Source organism: Lonchura striata, chromosome 9, assembly GCF_050655825.1.
Source record: "Lonchura striata isolate lonStrDom1 chromosome 9, ASM5065582v1, whole genome shotgun sequence".
In the NCBI taxonomy this organism is placed as follows: Eukaryota; Metazoa; Chordata; class Aves; order Passeriformes; family Estrildidae; genus Lonchura; species Lonchura striata.
Window position 1 is genome coordinate 20,110,088 of NC_140711.1, and position 24,719 is coordinate 20,134,806.

At 45.0% G+C, this 24,719-nt stretch overlaps 1 protein-coding gene across 4 annotated transcripts in view; it reads left to right on the forward strand.

The window, feature by feature from the left end:
* FGF12 (fibroblast growth factor 12) overlaps positions 1–24,719 on the forward strand; it is a 222,767-nt gene that overhangs the window by 118,191 nt on the left and 79,857 nt on the right. For 2 of the 4 annotated variants that reach the window (XM_021536858.4, XM_021536857.4), the window contains one exon: positions 21,227–21,337. In XM_021536858.4, the coding sequence (XP_021392533.2) occupies positions 21,227–21,337 (111 nt within the window). Of the gene's footprint in view, positions 1–134; positions 490–21,226; positions 21,338–24,719 lie in introns of those variants that run through there. The other 2 variants (XM_021536856.4, XM_021536855.4) reach the window with 2 other exon arrangements.

Below are 24,719 nucleotides of genomic sequence, written 5' to 3' on the forward strand. Positions count from 1 at the left end.
GCTACCAGCCCGGCCGGGGGTCTCGCCGACGGCCGCCCGCGCCGGGATTTGCGCTCCCCGGGGACAGACCCATGGGCGGCGGGGTCCGGCGTCCAGCCATGGTTGTTAGCCCGGGCGCCCTGCTCCGCCTGGCCGGCTGAGCCCTCCCCGGCGCCGGGACTCGGGGCTGCAGCGCGTTTAGCGGGGTCGTTCCCGTCCCCGGTCCCCGCGGGGCGCGGCGGCGGCTCGGCCCCAGCGCGCCCGGGCGGCGCACCCCGGAGCGGCGCGGCGCGGGGGGCCCATGAGCGGCGATGGCAGCGGCTATCGCCAGCTCGCTGATCCGGCAGAAGCGGCAAGCGAGGGAGTCCAACAGCGACCGGGTGTCCGCCTCCAAGCGCCGCTCCAGCCCCAGCAAGGACGGGCGCTCCCTATGCGAGAGGCATGTCCTGGGGGTCTTCAGCAAAGTGCGCTTCTGCAGCGGCAGGAAAAGGCCGGTGAGGAGGAGACCGGGTGAGTACGGCGGGCCGGGGCCGTGGGAACCCGCTTGGCGGAGAGGGACCCGCCGGGATGGCTGCACCGGGGCACCGCCGGCTGCCGGCTGGGGACGAGGCTTGCTCCGCGCTCAACTTTGGCCTGGGTCCTGGCAGATCAGCTCCCCTGGTCGGATGGGATGGGTGGGCGATTCCTGCTGCCAGCATCCCTTCACGACTGTCCGAAGGGTGAGCACAGAGGGTCTCTAGCAAGAGTGGCCCAGCAGTTTAATCTGTCGAAGCTTCACCCAGAATTGTATTTTTCCACTTCCTCGTAGATAAGTTTTTAAAATAGTGTCTCATTTTCTGCATGGAGACAAGGAAATAGATAAACTGAGGATCAGTTAAAATTGTGGCCATTTGGTTACTAAATCCATCAAGTGCTACTTCAAGAGCAGAGTTTCTAAGCTAATTTCAGTAGCTTAGAAAGCTTTTTTGATGGCAGCTGCACGATGGTTACACCTGATACTGAGTTTTTGAGACCTAGAAATGCTCTTTAGGATAGTCCTTTTTTGTCTTCTTAATTTTCTTTATACTTTTATCCTTGTGTGTGCTCAGCCTTGATTCCCTGTGAAGAACTTCACCCTAGTGTACACCCTAGTGCTCACATCCCCACAACGGAGTCCCACCACCCACAGTTTCAATTCTGAGCATTGCTCTGGGCTCTCAGCTGTCCTTGGTAGGCTTGAGAACTCAGCACCTGGCAAGAATAGGTCCTCCATAGTTTCTGAGTGGAATGATGATTTATGTCTTGCTTTATTTTTTTTTACTGCTATAAGTCACCATAAAGGTAAGAAAAGAGATTGGTTTGAGAAGCTGCTGTGAAGATGTAGTTTTTTCAGATGTTCTTCAGTATGATGGTTAAAAAAGGGGGATACTCACTCACTTAGCCATTCAGGATGTACCAGCAACCTGTGTAACCCCCCACGTTTTCCATAAACATTAGTATTATGTTTGTTCATCAGTCTCTTCATGAAGTCCCTTTTCCACAGCTGAGATCTGTTGGTAATGACTCTCCACCAAGGTGTCAGATGTAGCTAAGGCTGCTCTTCTTGTCTATAGACTGATGTACATGACCTGGACTCATCTGAGCAAGGGAAGGAAATGGGACAAAGCCTCTCACCATAGAAGGCCACTTCTGTCAGAAGGCCACTGTTGTCAAACAAAGGGGAAAGAATATTTACTCTGGATTGCTGTCAGCACTCCAGATTCACAGGCTGTGAGGCAGGAACCATATTTAGTTACAAAAATGTTTGAAGACTCAATGCATGGGTTAGGTTGTGCAAACCCATTTCTTTAATGGTCTGCTTTAAAGCAGGTATCACAAGATGCTGTAAAATACTTAAGATATAGCGTGACTTGAAATATTCAAAGGGGAAAAATTGCCTATCATTTTCTTCTTACTCAAGTTATGATGGGTGGTGGCTTGCTGGACTATCCTATATATTGGTTAATCTGTGAGACAAGACCAGAACACGGCTCTTGCCCAAAAAAATGTTGGCATTTTGTCTCAGGAATCACTCTTTGTAGGATCAAGAATGGGAACTGGGAATCTTATTGATGTAATTTTTTATATTCCTCTTTCCTCTCCATCCTAATCTGCTATTAAATGCAGTCTCCTAAGGATTAAAAGGGCTGGGAAGTGTAGATCTTTAGCTAGATTTCAAGATGCTTTGTCTAATGAAAGTTTTAGTGACTTCCAGCAGAATTTGGTTGGGAAAGCTTTCTATTGGTCTTACCCCAGTGCTCCCAGCTACACAAGTCCAATTCTGCTTCCTTGGAGTCAGTAAATGCCTGTGAATAATTGATGAATTTTAAGAATTCCCTCAACTTTCATGGACTTCCATGCTGAGGAACATTTTTGATAACTTATAGGCAAGAGTGATTTCAGGGAATCTTTTTATTGACTTAGAAGGAGGATCAGCGCTACTCAGTGTTGTAAAAATAGAGCTGCTCAATCTTCAGAGCTGTCAGTCAATTGCTTGTAACCATACTGTATTCATTTTATAAAATCAAAAAACTAGAGGAATTAAGTTGCTATAAAAAAAAAAAATCTTAAGTCTCCTTTCATAGGCTATGGACTGAGTCTGCTTTAGTTTCCTGCATCCATCTTTTAACTAGGGATTTATTTCACTGATACGTCGTATTTCCTGGTCTTGGGCACTCAGGAGGCAGCACGCTACTGAGATTCTTCTGCTCGCATTGTTTATTCAGGGGACTGTATTGTGCCCAGATAACTTGCTTATTTCAGAATCCAGTTTATCACAGAAAATGACATGCAAATGAATTGAAAGTGGTTTAAAGAAATGTGCATACATTGTGCAGTGACCCACAACCCCAGTGATTATAGGTACTTAATGATATGCTGTTTCAGTAGTTTGCAAGTCAGTGAAGGGAATGAGAGAAACACCCTTGTTCAAAAGAGGTACAGTTGTGTTTGGAGATGATACAGTGCTAGGGGATCTCTCCTTACGTTTTTAAACATGACTTTGTCCTCTGGCTATGGAGAGTAGCTGTCAAAATACTTCAGATTTACAGAGTGGTTTTCATTCTATAGCACTCAACAAGCTCTACCAAATGGAGAGGGTTCTTCCCATTTTACAGAAGGTGAGACCAGATCCAGCTATGGAGCAGTTACCTGACACAGAGACCTAATTCCCAATGCTGGGACCAGCACACCACACTTTGGGCTCTGCTGCCACTGAGGTCGGGATGCTGCAGTGGTGGAGCTGTAGCTTGCACATTACACAGATACAACTCTACTGGAGGTTCATGTTCCCTTTGCTCTTTGCTTCTGTAAAGTAACTGTGTGAGCTTACATTGATTAAATAAGATGCTTAATACATGTCTTAATATGACTCAAACAGTGCTGTAACTAAAATAGTCAGTAAAGACGTGGGTGAGCAGGGTTACTTGGCACTGGTTGGCACCCTGTGCTCCACTTTGCAGCCTGTGTGAAGTGAGAGTGACATACTCCTGCTCTCATATGGGAAGGGAGAATTTGCACCCTGGAGCAGTTGAGTCTCGCATATTGGGCATGAGTATTCAGAGGTTTTGGCAAGCTATGGGGAACCAGATCCATGAAGGGATATCTTGTATAACGAAAGCTATCTGCTCCTGGGGAAAACAGACTGCAGAAACATCTCATTTGTTGGTTGCAATAGGAACTGTGTTGTAAAATGAGAACTAATTTTGTCTGTCTTTTCAATAAGCAAAGGCAGCTGTCTCATATGCACACTGCGTTCTTTTAGAGCTTTTGGTTGTGTTTTGCTCCAAGATGACTTACTAGTTTAAGATAGGCCAAATAAGGACACTGAGTGCTGTGGACTAAACTGAACATTTGGACACATGGGCTTAATCCATTATTGTGAGTTAATACAAGTCATTTGCTGCAATTGTGCATCTATAAATTATATATTTTGCTCTGAACCATAATGACTTGATAGAGGATTCAAAAGAAATTATTGTATGGCATGGCTTGTCAGTGCAGGTTCAAGGGGTGGATTCTTCCTCAGAGACTGGTAGATCCAAGAGTTGAATGCAGGAGATGAGACAAGCTGCTCTCTCCATATGACTTCCCTGCCAACAAAGAGTTGAACCAAGTACTTTCATCCTCTTTGTGTCTGAATTAAAGCATCCAAGCGTGTCTCTTCTTCAGCTGTTTAACAGCAGTCTGAAAAGCCTGGGCTGGTGGGTCCAGCTTGTTTGTGAAAGCTGTCACTGTTGCTTCACTAGCCATCTTCTCAGGCGGAGTGCACCCCAGAGAGCTGGGGTAGAGGTGGCTTTCCATCATGCCATGGCCACTGAACAGCAAAGCTGAGCAGTTTGGCAGCTTTGCTTGAAGGGAGACAGACTAGAACATCAGGCACAGTATCTCTGGGGATTGCTAGAATTTTTATCCAAGTGAAACCCACTGAAAGGGTGCTATTCCTTGTGGAAATCATGTTTGAATTGAGGCAGCTTTGGGTCAGGCAATGCCAGGCACTTTGCAGCATTGTCTCAGTCCCCTCAGATGTTGCGTTTATAGGTGAGTTACCAGCTCAGAACGCAGAGCTCATTCTCAAACAGGTTTTTCACCCCAGGGAAAAAAAAAAGTGTTTTTTAAATTTCTTTTTTATCCCCTGTTTGGTACATATTTTGTGCTTTTCCAGGGAAAGATGCTTTTCCTTAAGGATATATAAAGGCTTCTTCCAAAGTGAAGGAAATGGCTTGCACATAGGAAAAAAGGAGTAACTTATACCAGTTTTTCTCTTTGCAATATTTCTCATTTTGAATAATAAATAGAGATTTGGAACTTAAAATATATTAAAGTAGCTATTTTTGCAGCAATATAAGTAAAATATAAGGGCAACTTTAGTTGAAGGACATAGAAGGACTTTGTTCATTCAGAGATTCATTTAAAGCATTTGAGAAGTCTGTCATCTGCAAGCTGTTAAATTCCCCGACTTAAATCCTGAAGTCCATTCTGATTTCATGCAGGGTGAAAATGATGATTGAAGCTTAGGGTAAAAACCACCTTTTTAGCCCATAGTCCTTGCCTGCTTTTGTGGAGTGGTGCATCTCAGAACAGCTGTAATACCTGCCCAACCTGTGGAATTTGTCCACTTTGTTGCTACTGTCTGAAAGCTGGCTGCATTACCCAGGGCATAGCTGCTCCCTGCAGGAGAGAATTCCTTCTGGATCCCAGCTCTTTTCTGTGTGTCCATGCATGTCTGGGTGTGTGCCCAGCCAAGGAGGGTCCATCACATTCTTCTGCCTGCTCCTCTGCAGAATTTGCTGCTGTTTTCTCTATCTAAGAAGTGGCTGACAGGAATGGAAATGGCTGGAAATGTGACATCACCTGGCAGCGGGAGCTCCTAGAAGTGCTAGCTGAGATAACAGCATGGATGCCCGAGTCTCCAGCCAGACCTGAGCCTGGATAACACCAAAGGGAAGGGCACAGCCCTGAGGGGGCAGTGCTGTAAACTCCTTCTGCACCACCCATGCTAATGAATTCCAGCATAATCAGAAAGGAGGAAGAGGCTCCCTCCTGCTCATGCCAGCTCGGCTGATGGGTCTGGGTTTATCCAGTTGTTCCCGAGGGTGGTATCGCACACCTTGGTGACTTGCAGATGTGGTAGATGTCACGGTGCATGACTGTGCTCCGTTACTGGGGGTCAGATAGCAACTCCGAGCTCTCAGTCTCTAAAATTTGGGGAAGAGCTGCAGGTTCCTGGCTTTCTCCAGAGCATGGAAAACTCAGCTGCCAGCCTGCTTCCCAACACAGCTTATGGCCGAGCATGTCAGTCAGTAAGCTGCTTCGTACTGGTTCTGGACTGAATATGGTTGATGCCAAGAAAATCCATGGAAGTTATCCAGGCTCTGAGAGGGATGGATATCTTCTGTCCCCATGGCCTCAGGGGTAGCTGTGCTTGTGAGAGCAGTGAAAATTGTTAGCCAGCAGAGGCTCACCATTAGATCAATACAAATGATTGATTCCTCCGTCACCAGCCAAATGGGAGAGTCAAGGCAAAAAGTGGTTTGTGAGTGATTATTTCCCTTCATCATAAAAGATCCATATAAATCAATTTATTGTTGACTGATAACACTGCTGGGTTGTTTTTTTTTTTGGGTGGAATTTCATTTAGAAGATTCTGATATGTGTATTTTTCTTTAACTTTCAGGTATTCTTCTAAATGAAATGTTCCTTTGAAACAGAAACCCAAAAGCTTGAGTTCCAAAAAAATACCAAAATGGAGACAAGGTTTTCTTTCTTTCTTACTTGCTTTGCTGAATTCAACACAAAATTTGAATAATTCCAGTAGACCAGATACTTCATATTTTAAGAGATAAATTACCCATTAACCAAACAATCATCAGCTTTACTTGGGAAGTGAGGAGAGCAGAGCTGCCGTGGGAACTGATGAAGCTGTTTGAGAGACAAACATAATAATGAGTGTCACTGTGGTGGGGAGCAAGTGCAGATGCAGTTGGGCTTATCTGCTTTCCTTCCTTTCCCCCCCCCAGAAAGGAATACCGTGAACCACAGTGGCCAGGTAGGCGTTTGTTTCAGCCCCATCTGTCTCATTTGATCTGTCCTTCTGAACAGTCATGTGCACATTACTTCTGAGATTTTTCTGCTCCTGCACGGTTGAAATCAAGCTGTGATTTGTTATTAAAATCAAAGGAAGAATTTTATCAAGCAAAAGACATGTAAGAGATTGACATTCCTTTCATATTCGCAAATTCCATGGCTTGGCAGAAGGTGACCAAGAACATAGACAAGAACAGGTCAGAGAAAGCAGCTCAAAAGAACTAATCATTGAATACAGATACATTTTTGTGTGGTCTGTCATAGTGTCATTGCCACGACTGTTGTGTCTTGATCTTGGAAATGTTGTGAGAAGAGACCTGTACTGAAGTCATCTACTCTGTGCCTGGGCTGTACTTGCTGCAGTCTGTCAGGGAACAGTACCTTTGTCCTCTCCTCTCCTGTTTAATACGTGGTTCATCTCCATTCCCCAGCTAACACAAGATTCTTCATGTTCATGCGTTATCCTTTCTGAGCATGGAGTAAGCTACTACACCTGTTTTACCTTCTCCCTCTTCTGACATGCAGCAGAATCCTGAAATAACTCTGCCTTTCTGGAGGCTAGTTTTACTTTGCATCTCTGTTAAAAGCTGTAGGAGAGCCATGGATGCACTCGTGGGTGCCTCTCATCCAGCTTGCAGGAACAGGGGTTTTGTGCTTTGAGGGAGTCATTGCAGAGACTGAGTTTGTGCAGCATGGTCACAGGGCTGTAGGGCTACAGCTTCTTAACAGTACCTCTGAAAATAGCAGCTACAACACATTTCTAAAATGGTAAAGCAGAAGGCATGTTTCTTGAGAGCTGTGGAATATGACTGTGGGATTCACTGTTCAGGCAGACCACTCACTTTGGCTTTTCCAGCCCCCACGCTGCAGCTCAGACATGTAACTGTACTTGTTCCTAGCACTGAAATGAGGCTTTCTGACACTCTGATGGAGCTTATGTGGCTGCTGACAAAATCCACCTGGATGCAAGCTGGCATTTGCCAAACATCTCTTCTGTCCTGTGTTCATTCCAGAATGCCCTGGCTAAAGGTGACAGAGAGACAAGGCCATGAAGCTGAAGGCAGGGTGGTGACCTGGGGCCTGAGCCTTTCCAATCTTCTGGGAGGAGCTGTGGCTGGTTGCTGGTGTGATGAGGCTCCATGCAGCACCTCCAGGCATTTCTGCTCTCTGCCCCTGCAGAGAGGGCTGCACTGGGAGATGGAAGTTAATGCTGGAAGCAGCAGCATCACAGAAGGGATCTGTGCAGCTCTGTTGCTGCATCTGCTCTGTGGCTTTGGGCTTGTCATGAGGAGGTGACTGTTCCTCTGTGCTGGGGTACCCACTGAGGAGGTGCTGCCTGGGGTTCTGCAGCTCTAGGCAGAGCTCTAAGTTTGGAAGACTGTTGAGCTCTTGAGCTCAATGGCAATGGGTGAGGTAGCAGTAGCAGCTCCTCTCTTGTCTTGGCAGCAGGTGCACCTGTTGTACCTGAAGTTATGTGTGGGAGGTGGAATTTTGTGCAATCCCGTCTGACTTGCATCAGTGCTCCCTCCTCCTTCAGTCTTACCAAACACAAAAACAAACTCGATTTGCAATGGTGCTTGGCTGGCCCTGCTGTGTTCCTGAAGAGGAACCCTCAGCTGTGCACCTCTGGCACTTCACTGGCCAGAAGGTGGGCAGCTGTAGTAAAAGGAGAGGAGCAGGTCTGCTGTCACCTGCCTGTGTTCCCCGTCTTTCTTCCTGGGATGTTTTCAGCACAATTCTTTTTTGGAGTGTGCAACTTCATTGATAGATGTCAGAATGGCTGGTTGCCTCTCATGGTGGGGGCTTATGTGAGGGTGAAGATCCAGGGCTAGGTACAACCACTCCAGTGGTGTAGGGCACAGAGCTTCTTTCACATCCCACAGCAGCATCTATGGAGTGCTCTGTGCACTCCTGTCTCACCTTCTCTCCAGCAGCCTGCTCTGTTAAGGGCATATGTTACTTCCAGTGGACAGCTACATGCTGTGAACTGGCAAAATAACCACAGAGAGGCAATGTAATTCTGTTACTTGTGCCTCTTCTCCAGCTGAAACCCGATTGCAGTTATGATAAAGATAAAATCCCCCTTAAATGTTCCTTTCTTGAGATACTTAAGCATTTTGGATTGGAATGAAGGAAAAAAAGAGAGGTCTTGGGGTTAATAGAACATACTCACTTAATTGATATTTATCTAGAATAGCACAGTTGGCTGTCTCCTCCCTTGTTGGCTGCACAGATAGTTTCTTTGCTTAGCAGTTGCCACCCATGTTGCCTCAGCTGCCAAATAAATACATTTCATTCATCCCCCAAAGCAAAACTGTTTGCAAAAGGTCAAGTGGATGGGTCTGCTGCAAAGGAAGCTGGGCTGCAAAAAGCCAGTCCACATTTTCCAGAACATTGAGAAGCAGTAGAAATTAGCAAAAAGACAGCTGGTTTTGGCTTCCAGTGCCCAGCTTAGGGTTGGGTTACTGAAGGTTCCCTGGGGTCTTGGGAGCCACTGGGCTGCAGGAGATGCAGGGATCAGATGCTGGCAGGTCCAGCTGGTGGTTTTCTGGCTCAGCTCCTGTAACTGGAGCCAGGGTGAGTCACTGGTATCGATCTGCAGCCGTCCCTGTGGCCATTCTGTGGTGATCAGCACCACGCTCTTGTGGGGATTGTCACTGGTGTAAAAGGGCTGGCAGAGCATGTGGTGTAATGAGTAATTCTGTGCTGGCTTCTACAGTTAGGTGTGGTGCTCATCAGTATGGGCTCTGCCTGCTGGCAGACACAGAGCATCAGTACTGAAACATTTCTAAACATTTATTTGGGCTTTCATTTAATTTCATTCTGTGCCACTCCTACCTTCTTTGCTTCCATAAACATTTCTTCTTCTATTTTTCTTCCTGTTTCTTCTTCTACTCTACTTTCCATTAAATAAATTCTAAGATTTTAGAGCTACAGCCCCATAGCAGCTTTTGAATGATTAGCAAGCACCAAGTGAAGTTTTAGAGCTTACTGAGCTCTCCTGGGCAGCTGGGGGAGCAGGAGCTTTGTTCAGAAACCTGTTGGAGAGGCAGATTTTCTGTTTTCACTCCATCTGCACTGTGTCATCCTCAGCACACGCATCCCTGGAGAGGGAGCTCATTGATTTCAGCTCTCTTCTGAGATGGCAGTTGGGTGACAGGTGAACCTGCCTGTCTCACTGGAGTCCTGAGGGCTGCTTGATACCAGAAATGAGGTGTTTGTGCTGAGAGATGAGCAGTAGAACATCATAGTTATTTAAAACAGAGCTTTAGATGGAACAAAGTGGATGATCGCTTTCTCACACCTGGAGCATTTTCATTAGTTTGAGGGAAACCTTTGGCTCTAATGGAAAATTAAAATCATTATGCAGATTAAAAAAAGGTGTGTTTTCACAAAGCAAAAGGAAAGAACTTCGTGTCATATGATGGAATTTGGCCATTTTTAGCATGATCTTGCTCTTTGAAGTATAATGTTTCAGAATGGCACAAGCAGCACATTTTCATTATGCATTTGGGTGTTGTATAAGATTTGTTGAAATTTAGTAACAGCATCATTTTAAGTCAAAAATGCTTCCAGACTGCTTCAGAAATGCCTAAGCTGCACTAGTGCAGTGAACAAAACATATTCTTGTAATACAACCCAATTGATTCGAGCTTTAATTTCTTCCACATCACAGGCTCATTACCTGTTAAATAAAGGAGTTTCACATGCTCATCCCATTGGAAAATGCTTCGAGATTGCTTGAGGAATACTGTAGCAAAAGAGGATGTTATCACTTGGGGCTATTTAAAGCTTGCAGAATGACACTGGGACCCAAATTTTTCCCTGAGTTGTTATCCAGTGATTATTCAGGGCACTTCTGTGAGGTCATCTTGGTAGGACCAGGTACCTTCCCCAAGACTCATAGCATCTGAAGTGATTAATTTCTCCTCAGTGCTTGTTGGTAGTATGTTCTGTCCATTTTTTATTTTAATGAATTTACTATTCTAGGTGTTCAGAGCAGAGTGGAAGTTTGATGTTTGTTTCCTTAGTATATTTTTTTTTTGTGTTAGGGACTTCTCAGTGTTTCTGCAGTATTTCAGTCCTGCTGGATTGATAGGGGAAGTGAAGAGATTTAGCATCTTAGAATAGCATAAATCCCAGCACTGTGGCAGGCCTGAACAGCAGGGACGGTGTCTGCCCTGCTCATGTGAGCACTATTAGTGATGAGGTGCCTTGCATGGGGCACTCCAAGGTGAGGAGAGATGGGGACTCTATTGTGGAGTCTGTCAAAACCTCAGGATACAGAATGTGCTAATGTCACCAAGTCATGGTCACCTAGCTGCAGGGCTGAAAGGGACCCTCACTGTTGATTAGTCCAGCTTCAGTCCTACTCTGATTCCAGATGTGCGTTCCATAGAAGGCTGTTCTTAAACTTGTTTTCTGCATCCTCCCACAGAGCAAATTCTGGGTAGAATGTCCTAATATCCAGACCACATCTCTGTAGGAAGCCAGGAAGAAATCTGATAAACAGCAACAAAGTTTTAGGTTGCATTTTGGAGTCAAGAGAACAAAATAAATTCTTTCTAACTGTACACACAGCAGAGCACTGCCACAACATTCCCCAGCATTTCTGAGCCATCAAACAAGTCCTTAGGATGGGTCTGACATGTAGCTCTGTAGGAAACCTTCTCTCTGGGAAGCTGCAGGCCAAGAGGTGCTGCAAGCACGACAAAAATGGCATAGCTGCTTTTCAGTTTCTCCTCCTGTCAGCTCAAGGCAGCAAAGCAAGCAGCTTCTCCAGACATCATCCAAGCTCACCTTTCCAACTCTCTTGGCATAACATATGTGGGAATATACCCTTCCTTCTCTGGTATGAGCTTTGGGCTCAGTCATCCTGAAAGCTCTGCAGTGTGGGTGTTCTCATTTGTTGAATCCTCATGCAGCTCTTGAGCTCCCATTGCTGGCACAGGGAAAGTCAGGATTTTACTCCCCATGTTTCCCCTTTGTGGGTGTTGGCTCAGGAGCTGGCACAGCCCAGGGGGCCAGGGACAACCACGCTTGGTTGGTTCATGAGACACGTCTGCACCCAGATGAGATGTGCTCAGTGGCTGTGAGCTCACACATAATATTTATGCTATCCTCTGTTTCACTCTCGGTGAATATGCTGCAATTTTGGCTAATTACACAATATGTCAGGAATAATTGCAGGGTGTTCCTCAAAATAAATAATACATTTTGTATGCTCTGCTATCCATACTCATGATCAAGCTTTAACCTTCAGTAGCCAAGGCATTGACTGTGCTGGAAAATGACAACTTAGGAGCTGTAGCTACAACTTATTTTACATTAAATTTCTAATTTTTAAAATTCCTTTACTGAAAAAGCTTATCCTGCATAAATTCTAGAACAGCCTTACATCTCTTCTGTATGCCTTTTGTTCCTGCCTGGCTTTGGTTTTATCATCAGAGCTGAAGTCAATACAGGTGTAGAAAATCGCTCTTGAAAGGGAAATATTTTGAAATTTTGTCTGCTGCTAAAACAGACTGAATCAACAAAGCAACATAAACCGCATCCTGGGGGAGGCAAAGACAAACGTGGCAGTGAACTGTATGAAGAATTGTTTTTTTTTAGTTCTCTGGTCAAATAAAAGGAGTTTCTGGGGAGAAGAGGATTCAGACTCAATGCAGTATTTCATTGTACTTAAAATGAAACTTCGGATTTAATCTCTGTCTCTGTTAACATTTTTTTCATTACGTTTCCAAAGAAAATATCATGTCAAAAGAAAAAATGAAAACTTGCATTCTTTTCAGGCTTCTCTTTTTTTTTTTTTTTGTTAGTGAGATGGAGTTAGTATATGGCTTTATCTACTCTTACTCTGAACTTTTCAGCAAAACATTCAGCTAGACAGTTTTACTCAGAAATAGTCAGCAATGCTGTGCCAGAATACCTGGTGGGAGGTGGGCCATCAGTTCTCATCCACTTTTTGTCCCACTGTTTCATCTGCAGTGGTCTTTTGGTTCATTTTTGGCCTGCTGTGATGGCTGTTTTGTCCCTGGTGTTTGTGCAGAGTGGGTAGCTCATGTGTCATGTACATCAGTTTGGTGTTTGCCTTCTGGGAAGACTCACCCACAACTTCATACCTCGTTATCCTTGAGCTGTTGACCTTAGGTGGCTGTCACATGGGATCCAGATCTCAGAGAGTGGGTGAGCTGCAGGGTGACTTCTTTACTTTCTAACATCACAGGCTGTGCTAAGGCCATCCACAGAGATGTAGCAGCGATTCCATGTGGCGCCCCTCATTTTCAATGTTTTATATGACTAATTTCTCTGCCCCTTACCTCAGACTTGTATTAACATCCCTGTAAAGCTGATTCCTTGGATATGGGAGGGCCTACATAAAAGCCACAGATGTGCAATCACATCATTTCCACCTACTCTACAAGTGAGAAATAAGACTTCTCTGGTGGAGGGACTCATCTTGGTTAGAGCAAAGCAGGCATCGTGGAGGGGTGCAGGCAGGCATCTGTGATCCATACTGGAGAGATAATTACTATTCCTCCTGGCAGGTGCCAGCACAGGAAAGGAAATCACTTCTCTGGATGCTCTTTTTGCCTGCAAGGTGCCATTCTGCTCTAGTGACTCAGTGACGGTGACAGGAGGCAATTGCGCTGATGGGTGCTGTCATCGGCTCGCGCCCATCATCCCTCTGAGTTGGGGAAATGTCATTTTTGGAAGCATGTCCTTCAAACAGAGAGGCCATCCCTGCCAGCACAGCCCGTTATTACATGTAATGCATCCTGGAAATACCGGTTGTTTCTCTGTAGTTATTAGCCCTGGGTGGAGATTTGCACTTGAGATGAATAAATACACGAGTGTACCGTGCAGCCCTGTTGTCCCAGAGCCATCTTGTTCTCCAGATGAATGCTTTGTAATTGGAGGGTGACACTGTTCCTGTAATCATGTTAAACTGAAGCTGGGTATGGTCTTTGTTCTGCATCATTGGGAAGGGACCTGGGATTGACTGTTTGGTGCCCCCAAAACCATAGACCTCATGAGCAAACCTTGATGTCAGTAAGTCTGTTTCCATCTCTCCCTCCTACTCACAGACTGAGTGATGTGCCAGTGTCTTAAGCCAAATGGCTGCATCTAAACTGAAGGGGTTCATGGCAGCTTTGCAAGGTGGGGTTGGATGCCTGGCTTTGCTGCAGGGCTCCCTAATGTTTGGGCAGCTGTTTTTGCTCACCATGACCGGACCTATGTGCAGGCAGCCTGAGGAGACATCCAGATAAACACAAATGCTCCCCTCTGTCACTCACTTCCCTTGGCTCTGCTGTTTTTTTGCCCTCTCCCTGCCTGTTACTCAGGATACTACAGGCAGCATTGCCCAGGCCATCCTACTTGTAGGCTTCCTCAAGGAATACACATTCTTCAGCTCCAAACAGTTTTGCTGAGTTTAATGACAGAAACTGGAAAATACTGTGACACTGGGAAATGTCTTGCCTCTGCCTGTGCACTTCTGTGCACTGAGTGATTCCTGAGGGAGCTGAAAACGCTCAGCACGTTGCAGCAGGATTTCCCACCTCCACACCTGCATGACACAGTTGGAATGTCCTCCAGGATCCCCGCGTGGGGCTCACGATGCTCCGACCTGCTCCGTGCGTGACTCGCTGCAGGTGCAGCCACAGCCAGCCATGTGCAGCATCTGCTGAAGGCTTACAGCCATGGTCACTGTGTGGCAGAGTTGGGCAGGGTGTTTGGCCAGAGGAAACACACTCTGGGTCTTCAAGGGCGGCAGCTCCTTTCGCAGCTGCAAGTGGTGTTATTCCTGGGCTTCCCAGTTTGGGTGGATTCAGTGAATTGTAGTGAGTTAAGCTATTAAACTTACGTTGACAGTGATGTGTTTAATTTGAGACAGTCAAATTACTTCATCTTAACTCCAAACACCCTGGAGAATTTGGCAGCTCCTGGCTGGGAAAATAACCCCAACATTTATCTCCCTCAGCTTTTCATCCCCGAGTTCTGTGCTGATGCCTGTCACCATAGTAATCTGCATGGAGCTTGCTGGTTCTCGTGCCAATTTATTACAAGCCTTTATTAATACTGTACTTCTGAAGGAGGGATTTTGGTGCCCTTCTCTGTCTACAAAATTTGTGTTTGCAAAATTTGGCTTATCGAGTATTCTGGAACCCATCCTTTTTAGGGGAGGGGAACTGCGGTTTCTGCAGTGGCACTTAAAATGCAGAGTTAATCTAAGTAAATTAGGAGCAGTTTATGCTCTGACTTGCATGCTGGGTTTGGTGTGCTAAGGATTTGAGTGCTGGTTAGGTGAGTCATAAATCAACCTCCAATTATGACAGCTGCAGCCTGAATGGGGGGAAAATAAGAATAATGGAATGTGTAAATTCCAGGCTAAAATGTTTAATTGCAATAAACAAATGTTTGAAGAACATTTAGGTGAAATATGCTCCTGAGATGTATTACAGTTCCTGTGTTTGCAGTCATATCCTCAGCAAAACTGTTGCACGGGCACAGAAGGGAGTCAGCAGTGTGCTGAGGTGGTTCAGAGGAGAGCTGGAGATGCTTTCTCCTCACCAGACCGATGTCCTTAGGAGGTGCCAGAGGGACTGTTCTGGGAGCCTGCTGCTGGCATCTCTCACAGCCTTGCTGTGCTCAGACCAGACAGAGGCACTGAGCTGCAGTGAAAGAGCAAACAAATGGGCAAGTCTCCTGTGGAAATTCTGCAGTAGGTGTCTTCCTTGTACCTTCTTGCAGGTTGCTGGATAGAAAATTGCTGCTTCCCATCTGAGCTTGCAGAGTCATCTGTTGTTTGACAGCTCGTTGTGCAGAGAGCAGTAACCCCATGAGCATCAGTTTATGCCATAACCCACACTGAGTACCACTGGCACCCAGCACAGTAACTTCTGAAGTAGATTTAGAAGCAGTTCTGCACCAGTAACCTCAAGTGGAAGCTTGCCTGCCAACCAAGAGCATTGCAAGAATACTTGGAGCCAGTGGCTCAAATCCCTCAAAGGTCACTAAGCCCTTCATCTTTTTTAGGAGTTCATTGAAAAGTGGCCCCTCCAAGTTCTGTGCCATGGGTTGGAGAATTCAGATTGAGGCGACTTCCATGAGTATGGTTGGACTCAAAGGACTCAAGTCCTTTTATAATTCCCAGCCCAAGGCAAAGTGGGGACTGGCTTGCTGCAGCCTCAGGTTATTGTGTTGCTGTAATAAGGGGCATTCTGAGAGTTGAAAGAAATGAGACCTTATCAGACTACCTTCCATAGTGGAGTTGCAGCTGGAAGTTGTGCCCTGTTCTTTGTTGCTTCAGAGCAGGGTTTGAAGCAAATTGAGATACCCTACAGTGATTTTAAAAGAGGTCCTCCCCCAGGGGTTTAGTGCTGCTTCTTTGCTGATGGAAATAAGCAGGAGTTGGTGCCTTCAGTGGGGCTTTGCTAAATGCTGCATTGGTGCATAACCTCATAGCTCCTCTCTGCATTAAGGGGAGTTGTTATACTTCTGTGTTCTCCATTTTCCATTTAAGGGGTGAATTCCTTATTCCCCTTAAATAGGAGAGCTAAATGAAAAGGTCATTAAAGAGTAATATTTCTGTCAATGGTCTTGCTCTTTTCCCCACAGCACACAGCAGATATCTTCAGCAATGCCTGCAGCTTGAGGGTGAGGGACATGACTCTGCAGAGTAGCTGATTTAGCCATGATCCTCTGGCCTTCAGTGAGCATGCCCCTGGAGATCAAACAAAGTGCATGTGAGCACCCTGCAACTATCATGTCCTTGGCAAGCCCCAGGAGGATGAAGATCACTGTATAGCTGCATAATAAGGCAGAAAGCACAGCAGCTCATGGTGAACTGAGATGACTTTAAGGCTCAGCAGCAGGACAGCAGAAGTGAATAATGGCAGCATCACATTACCATTTAAGTAGAGACAGGAAGATTAGCAGTCAGATCATGATTTAGTTAGCCTCAGCTGTGCCAGAGGGCTCAGAAAGTTAAAAGCAGGGCAGGCAGAAGTGGTGTGTTTGGCCTGTGGAAAGGGTAACCAAGCAAGATACCCTTCAGGGAATGTTCAGTGAGTTGCCAGTGGATGACTGCCCTAAGAAGGGTTGTTAGGTGACAGCTGTGTCTTCACTGCAGGTAAAGTGCCCAGTCTGACAGATGCTACACACTAGGAGAGTTACATCTTAGCTCTTGCTCTGTGCTATTGTTCTGTTCTGCACTCTGATGTCCCCATGGTGCTTCCTCAGCTTGCTCTTCCCTTGAATCTTCCAGAATTGCCACATTGGAAGGAGCTGAACTTACTGCATCTGCATAAAGAGAGTCCACTGAGTTTTCTTCAGTGCTTCCCAGCCCTCAACAGCTGTATACAAGCAGCTAGAACAAGAGCTTTAAAGTAAACACCTTGAAGTATAGCAGTATTGCTTATAAAGTGGGGATAAAAATATCTCTTTGCATATTGCATGGGAAACCTGGTAGCATGGGTCTTGCACTGGGAGTAGAAGCTGCATGGAAATCTATTCAGTCAGTAGTTTGGGAGTAAGGCAGCAAGAACATCTTAAATCCATTCTGAAGTGCTTGACTTTGTGTTTAGGGGGACACTAATTTGGTGCTGAAGTCTTGTCCATGTTCTGCAGGGAAAGCTGCTTCTATAGCAGAAGGAAAGTGGACACAGAGGAGCCTGAGGAGGAGGAATAGGTTTATCCAAAGTGTGTTCTGCAGTATTGTGCCTTTAAAAGCAAGAGGATTTCAGTCTCCTTTGCTTTATAAGGCTGAGGTTAGGGAGCAGGTTTAAGTTTGATTTGTGATAAACTCTAAGAATTATAGAAAAAAAAATTCTCATAGCAGAGTTTTTGCTTATCTGTGTTGCATTTTTTTTTCCTTTATTTTACAGTTATCTTTCTCTTATTGAATATAGCCTGAAGCAGTATCATTGAGGGAAATACAGACAAAAGTATAGAAGGCGTGGGGTTTTATTGTATTTTTTTTCCCCCTGGTACTCAGTAAGCACTGTCAATAATATCTGCTGGGAAGGGTGGTTCTCTTTTTATTGCAAACCTGGAAAGTTCCCAGTCTATTTCATTGTCTTTCTGTTCTGACTTATGAGGGTGTCTCAGCGTCCTTACTTGACAAGGAGACTTACTGGTTTTGAGGGATTTTTTTCTATAAACTGAGGTTTTCAGCACAAATGCTGCAACATAAGGGTTAGCAGTGCTGGAAGATTGATAGAATTGCTCTGTAGATGGAAAGAAGTGATGTTAAAATATATTATATGACAAAAGTAGGTCTCTTAAAAGTCACATGCAGCATTTTACCTCTGGGCTAGCAGCAAAATTCCCATCCTGTGATTATACAATTTTCTCTTCCGGTAATAGTTCCATACTGAGAGGGGAAGATGGGTAAAACCTTGCCCCTTGTTAAAAGTTGTCTTTGCCTAAAATTTCATCTGCAGGCCTCCAGCCACACTGCTCACTGTATGAAAGGCAAATCCCAGTACCTCGTTTTATGCCCAGACATGAGACAAGAGGTTCCCTGGTGGGAAGCAGCTCCTCCGGCAGCTGTTGTCACCTGTGCACCTGTTTGTGTCTGAGCTGCCTCCTTGGCAGGCACTGGAGAGATACTGGTGGTTTTGGGACCCTATGGGCCTGGCCAGCCTGTGGGGGTTTGGGGATGCAAAGAGAGATCAGTTCAGGTGGAGAGATGGCTGTACTGTGTGAGACAAATCACCCAGTGCTCAAGTGACTCCCCAACCCTCCTTGTGTTTGAGAACTCACTGCTGGCTGTGCACCTCCCTGCACTGCTTCTGTGTTTCATTCAGGTAGCTAAAAGTACCTGAAAGTGCAGCTTCTCTGCTGTAGAAAGAGACCCAAGGAAATGAAGAAACTAGGGAAGGAGAGACCTGTGTGTCTCCAAAATGCTCTCTGATCCTTTGGTGCCTGGAAGAGGCATTTTTTTGCTATAGGCCATCCTAAATGAGTGTGGGCAGGGATGTTCTGCAGAAGAGGATCTGTGTAGTGGGGAAAGACAGGAGCTCTGCTGCTTTCAGACTGTGTTAGGGACAGGAGGAATGTGGTTTTGTGTATGGCTGAGAACTCTCTGCTTCACTCCCTTTGAGTTTTACTTTTGAGTTTGGGTGTGAGCCTCAAAGTTCAGTAAAATCAGGTCATGTAACACAAGATTTCCCCTCCAAGTCATCCCTAGGTAGGCTGTGACTCAGAAACAACTGGCATTATGAAGAGGGCAGTTGTTAAATCTGACCAGGTGTCTGTTAGGTCAGTAAGATAAAGGAATCTGAAAGGGTTTTATTTGCTATGGTGATACAGCCTTCTGATGCAAGTGTTTGCATCTATAGAAGTGATGCAAGGAAGCATCAGGGGATCTTGGGTGCTATTCTGATAAACTGTAAAAATGTCATAAGTTATTAATAACAAGCACATTTGGTCAGTGTTTTACATGGTAGGCTATTTAGTAAAAATGGGAGAGGTTTTCCTGTTCCAAAATCATTTGCATGGTTGAAATATAGTTTGCATCCCTAAGAAAGAGGAAAAGGTGCTATTCCAATCCTATCCTGTAGCTAAGTTATCTTCTGAAGAAAAGAGATAAAGTCATGGTTGTTCTCTCTCCCTGCTCCTCTTCAGAGAGCTTTAAGAGAAGACCTCCCCACTTCTCCAGCACACAGAAAACCTCAGACTGAAGGAACATCTTCTACATCTCTCCTTCTGGGAGCTCTTCCATTTAATGCAATGTACTTCAGCATTAAAATTTAACCAGTGAGTAAAATTAAGGCTAAGATTCATTCAGGGACTCAAACGTAGGTGTCTCATATCAAAGAGTGCCTATTAGTGCCTTTACTATTGTGGTATTAGATAAAAGGGAGGAAAGGGACAGACTTGAGGAGGGTGGTGCAGGCATCTGTGCCTGAGAATGCAGCTTTTCATTTCCTCTAGCTTTGATGTGCTTTTCTAACAAAAAGCAAGTTAAATCAAGCTTCTACATTCAACAAAATAGGTAATTCATTTTGGTAAGAAGAATGAGCTAAGTGTTTTGCTAGGTGTTATTTTGACATATGTTGGCTTGACCAACACTAGCTCCTAGTAGATGACCAGTACTATTGTACTTATTTACTGTCCCAGCATTGAGAGTTGCTGGGAGAAAGCCTGACTGCAGCCTACAGCACTCGCTGCGCTGAAATCACTTCTTTTTTAAGGCAGCATAGAAACCATCTGATCTGATTTATTCAGTGGCTTTTGCAGCTGTGAGAAAGTACCCGACTCTCCCCTGCCTAGTGTAGGGATTGCTGAAACTGAAATCCTTTGTACTTGCAGCCTGTCTTCATCTGAGATCCCTGCTGCTGCTGTCAGTGCAGGAGAGCAGGGTGAGGGTTCCCCAAAGGGGAGTCGTGCAGGGATGCAGCCAGAGCGGGGCTCCGGATGGGAACATCAACAACAACGTGACCACGGTTATGTAACGAGCATGGCTTATTAAACAGCCTCACCAGAGGCATGAAAGGCAGGAGCCTGATGAAATTTTGGTATGCTACGCTGGATTCTTTCCTGTCCATTGAGCCAGCAATAATTGGGTCTTATTTATTTACTTTTGGAGGGTGGTCACATAAAACCACTAAGACCTGTCACACAAGGAGGATCTCCTCCATGCAGCGAGTGTGTCTGCTCACACACAGCTCACTTCTGTTCCAGCAGCAATGCCTTTGACAAGTTTTTAAGCTCACATGATTACAATTGAATTTGGTTTTGACCACTTAGTTTGTTTGGTTGGTAGGGTGACACGGAGACACCTCTGTCATGTGAAGTTCAAGCTGGTTTTGCTTTTGTTCATGTTTTCCTTTTACCCTTCAGCAGGAAGGTATAAAATGTTGTAGAGGCAATATGGAAGAGCTAGCCATGTCCTGGCTGGCTCATGATACATATGGGCTGGGAAAGGTCCCTGTTGGAGACAAAGATTCTGATCTGCCAGAGTGTGTGGCACATGTTTTAGAAGGGGGAGAACATGCAGGATTTTAAAACAGAGGTGGTCTGAGGTGCCCATAAATGCTTCAGAGGTCAGTTTTGGAAATGTCTTGTGTCTGTCCCTTTCTGAATTTTTGTGCCCAAGTCCCACAGAGTTGCACTCACGTGCAGCCCTAATTCAGCACTCAGTTGCTCTGGGTTTACACCACTGTAATACCAGTGATTTAAGCAGCTGTTCATTGGCATAAAACTGGCACTGTGTGATAGTGACTCAACCATACAAAAAGCAAGGTGGTTGTTTTCACAAGCCGAATGAGAAACAATGGGCACGTTCTTTGCAACAGTTTTAGCAAATACTCTTCTGAACAAGTGGCATATTTTAAATACATCAACTGTCTAAATCCTTCCATTTGGTAGGTAACTTTCAGAGAATTGATATTCCATAATCTGTTTCTACTGCACCAAGTATGCATTTCATTTTACCTGCTCATCTGATCTCAATTGTATTTGCCTGTCTGTGTATTATATGTGAATATTTTACAGCCATGCTTGGAAGGAATCACTGAAAGCAGTCTTACCTGCCAAGCACTTCTACATCTACTCAGGGCTTAATGGGGGACAAGGAAATTGGGTCTTGTGCTACTCAGTATATCTGATAATAGTTATTATTTTTATTTTGCAGAACCCCAGCTGAAAGGAATTGTGACAAGGTTATTCAGCCAGCAGGAATACTTCCTGCAGATGCACCCAGATGGTACAATTGATGGGACCAAGGACGAAAACAGTGACTACAGTAAGAAAAATTAGCCTGTTTTGCAACCCAATTACAATCAAATGCATCACCTAGTAGGTCTCACTTGTGCAACTTCATTTTTGAAAAGATCAAATTAGGAGGAAGACAGCTGTTTTCTGCATATTTTTTCAATCTATCTGTCCCCTTTAAATCTTGCCAGTATAATTTCATATGTTTCCTCTCGGATCTTCTTCCCTCCTGCCCCGATTCTGTAACTGCCATCTGGGTGGGGTGGAGAATAAAACCCATGATTTGAATTGCTGCCAGAAGAGAAAGGAGATTATATTTATACACATGCCACGTGGGTAAAGGATACGGGGAATTCTCTCTCCAAGGAGAAGAGGAGAAAGTAGTTTTTACTATTTTAGCCTCAAAATTCAGCAAGCATCAGGAATTTCTAGGCTGGAGAAAAGCAGCTGTTCACTGAAGTCTCGTGCTTTGAGGCTGGTGTAAAGGCTGAGGGTATCAAATGACCTTGTCAAAGGAGGTCATCTTCCAAAACCATGTTCAAAAGGATTGGGTTTGTGCTGGACAGCAAAGTTTAAAAACCATGGCCATATGCAGGAGCCATACTGGTTTAAATGCATGCAAAGCAGTAGTCAGGCTTCCTTTTGAAGAGGAAGTTGTTTTGTCAATGCCAAAGCTCTTCAAAAGGTTAAAAAAGGTGTAGAATATTTTCTGCAGTATCTCTGCATTTCATAGGCATCAGACTGCTGTCCCTGAGTGGGCACTTAAGCTCAGATCCTTGCTGCCACAAATTGCATCAACAGGGTGGGATTCGAGTCTTGCATTTTCTATGTTGGTTTGGAGCTCCCTGTACCACTGCTAAAGGGGTATTTAACCTGGCCATCTTGGAATTTGGCTTCCCAAATTATTAGAGGTGAACAAAAATTAATCTGTGTGGCAGGGTTGATGGAAGCAAACTTCATGTACTTTGTGAAAGGAGGAGCCTGCTTAATTTGCAGACAAATTCTTGTCTAATTCAAAGAAGCTCCTAGCGGGATTGAAGGTGGCATTCCTCCAGGAAGGCAGGGCTAATCTGCAGGTGAGAGGCATCTGTAGGGGTGCAGCACTGACACTGTCCTCTGAAGGTGCACTTGGACAGGGGTGCAGGGTGGCTGCAGCCCCTCAATCCCGGTGTTTACCCCATTCCCAGGAAGCTGCAGGGTGCTGTAGCAGGAGCATGCTGTGTTCTGGGGCTGCCCTGCTGCAGGCAGCTCAGGGCTGGGGCTCCATACAGGAGAGAGGAGCTGTGGGAAGATGGTGACTGAAGTTGCAGGTGGCTGGCAAAGCCCTTGTGGAATGACTCAAGAGACTGCACCAGAAACGTGGCCTGTATCAAATGCAAATGTCAGGTTTTAGTCCCTTTTCATACACTCATATAGAACAAATTAAATACTGCAAATTGCAGTAAGACGATTTCTTATTTATGTGCGGAGCAGAAGAATCTGTAGATTTAGACACACACACACTTCTATGCTCAGAGACTCAGGAGGTCTCCTTCAAAAGAGTCTGGCCTTGAGACACTCACACCAACACATGGGGTGAGTTCAGTGGACTGGATTAGCTGCTTTTACTTAAAAGAAGACGACCTAGGGTGTTCTTAAACTACAGAAAATCCCATTGGAGGCCTATTTGTTAAAAATATGGGAAGACATGCCAGAGGTGACAGGGATTCATTGCCTTCATCTATCACGGAGGACTGAGCAACAAAATAATGGGCTTAAATGGGAGCAGGGATGAATTTAGGTAAACAGCAGAGAAATATAAGAGCAGTTCTGCAATATTTCAGACTGACAGGAGAGATGAGGGGAGCTGCTGCACTCTCAGTGGTCACAGGGGAACCTCCTGAGTTCCTGTGGCTGAAGTTGGGCCCCAGTTGCCCAAAGAGCTGTGATTTATTTATCCCCCCAGAAATGTCAGAGATGAGTTTGGCCAGGTGCTGAGTACTTGAGAGCTGCTTCCACCCAGTGTTCTTAACTGGAAATTGATGGGCTAAAGTACACTTCTAGAGTGTAAATTTATCTGGTGAGATGGCAGCCCTGCCTCGGCAGCTTGGTGGGACAGGAGGCATCTCACTGAAGTGTGCCAAGGCACTGGCTCAAAGTCAGGGACTATGCTGGAAAGTTTAGGCAAGTTTTTGAGAGAAGATCGAAGCCAAAGAATTCCCCATCTTCTGATCTCAGGGGACTCAAAAGAGGGAAAGAATCCAACCTAATATTTGGCTCTGGAAAATGAAATTAGGACTGTGCTTTATTCAATTTTATATAGCATTTTGCCACATGGTCTCATCAATAAATCTTCAGTGTGAATGAACATTTTAGAATATATAAAGCTTCCAGTTACAGCTTCGAAATGAAATCACATTTTGCACTTTGGAAGTGCCAAAATCAAGCTGATTGCCTTTATTCTTTTCTCTTCCTCCAAAAAAATATCAAATTTTGACCAGAAGAAAGTCTTAAGTAAATTGTTTAAGTGAACAGCTTACAGATTTGCCTTCACTGCAGTTTTCTGTTTTGAAGTACTTCTGCAGAAGATTCCACACCAGCCAGTCAGAAGTGTGTGCAAGAGCAAAACTCATCAAAGACTAGAAAAATAATATTTTCCCATCCCTGAAGAGCGGTTGCTTAACTTGCATCCATGGCAGGGAAGGGCACTCTAGAGGGTCACAAGAGGATCTTTCCCACCCTAGATGACCATCTATTCTCCATGCAGAAGTCATCTTAGCACAGTTAAACAGCTGGTGAACGCCGTGTTCTATACATTGCTTTGTGTTCTGTATCCCCGCAATGATTATTCAAATTAACATTGTGAAAGAATGCATAATTTTCATGGAATACATTAGGTTGGTTTACTCTGACAAAATAAATGTTTAAAATGAGACATGCCATGTCCCTCAGATATATCTGATGGAATTAAAAGTTCTAATAAAAACCCAGTTATTTATACAAGAGGAACTGCTAATATTTAAGCAATTTTAAAATTAATTATCTGTTGCCCATTTTATGTATGTTCTTGAAGCTGATGGCATTAATTTTCCACCTCCTCTCACTTCAAGAAAAAAAAAATCCCAGAAGCCAAATTCTAATGGCATTTGAATGGGCATCCAGCCAGCTTCCCAGGAGCCAGCACTTGGGACATCTGTTCCTTCTGCCATGCTGTTAGAGACATGCCATCTCAACGTAAGCAAGGGGGCACATTCTCTGGCTACTGGCATTGGCATATGTGAAGAGTTTTCTTCCCACTGGAATGCATTTCCATGGTGTATGGCTCCTGTTTGTGTTCCTCCTGTGATGTATGAACCACAGCTTGGGGCAGCATCTTTTCCTTCCAGCTCCAGTGATCTCCAGTGGCCTTTCAGGGCTCACTGCTGCTGTCAGTG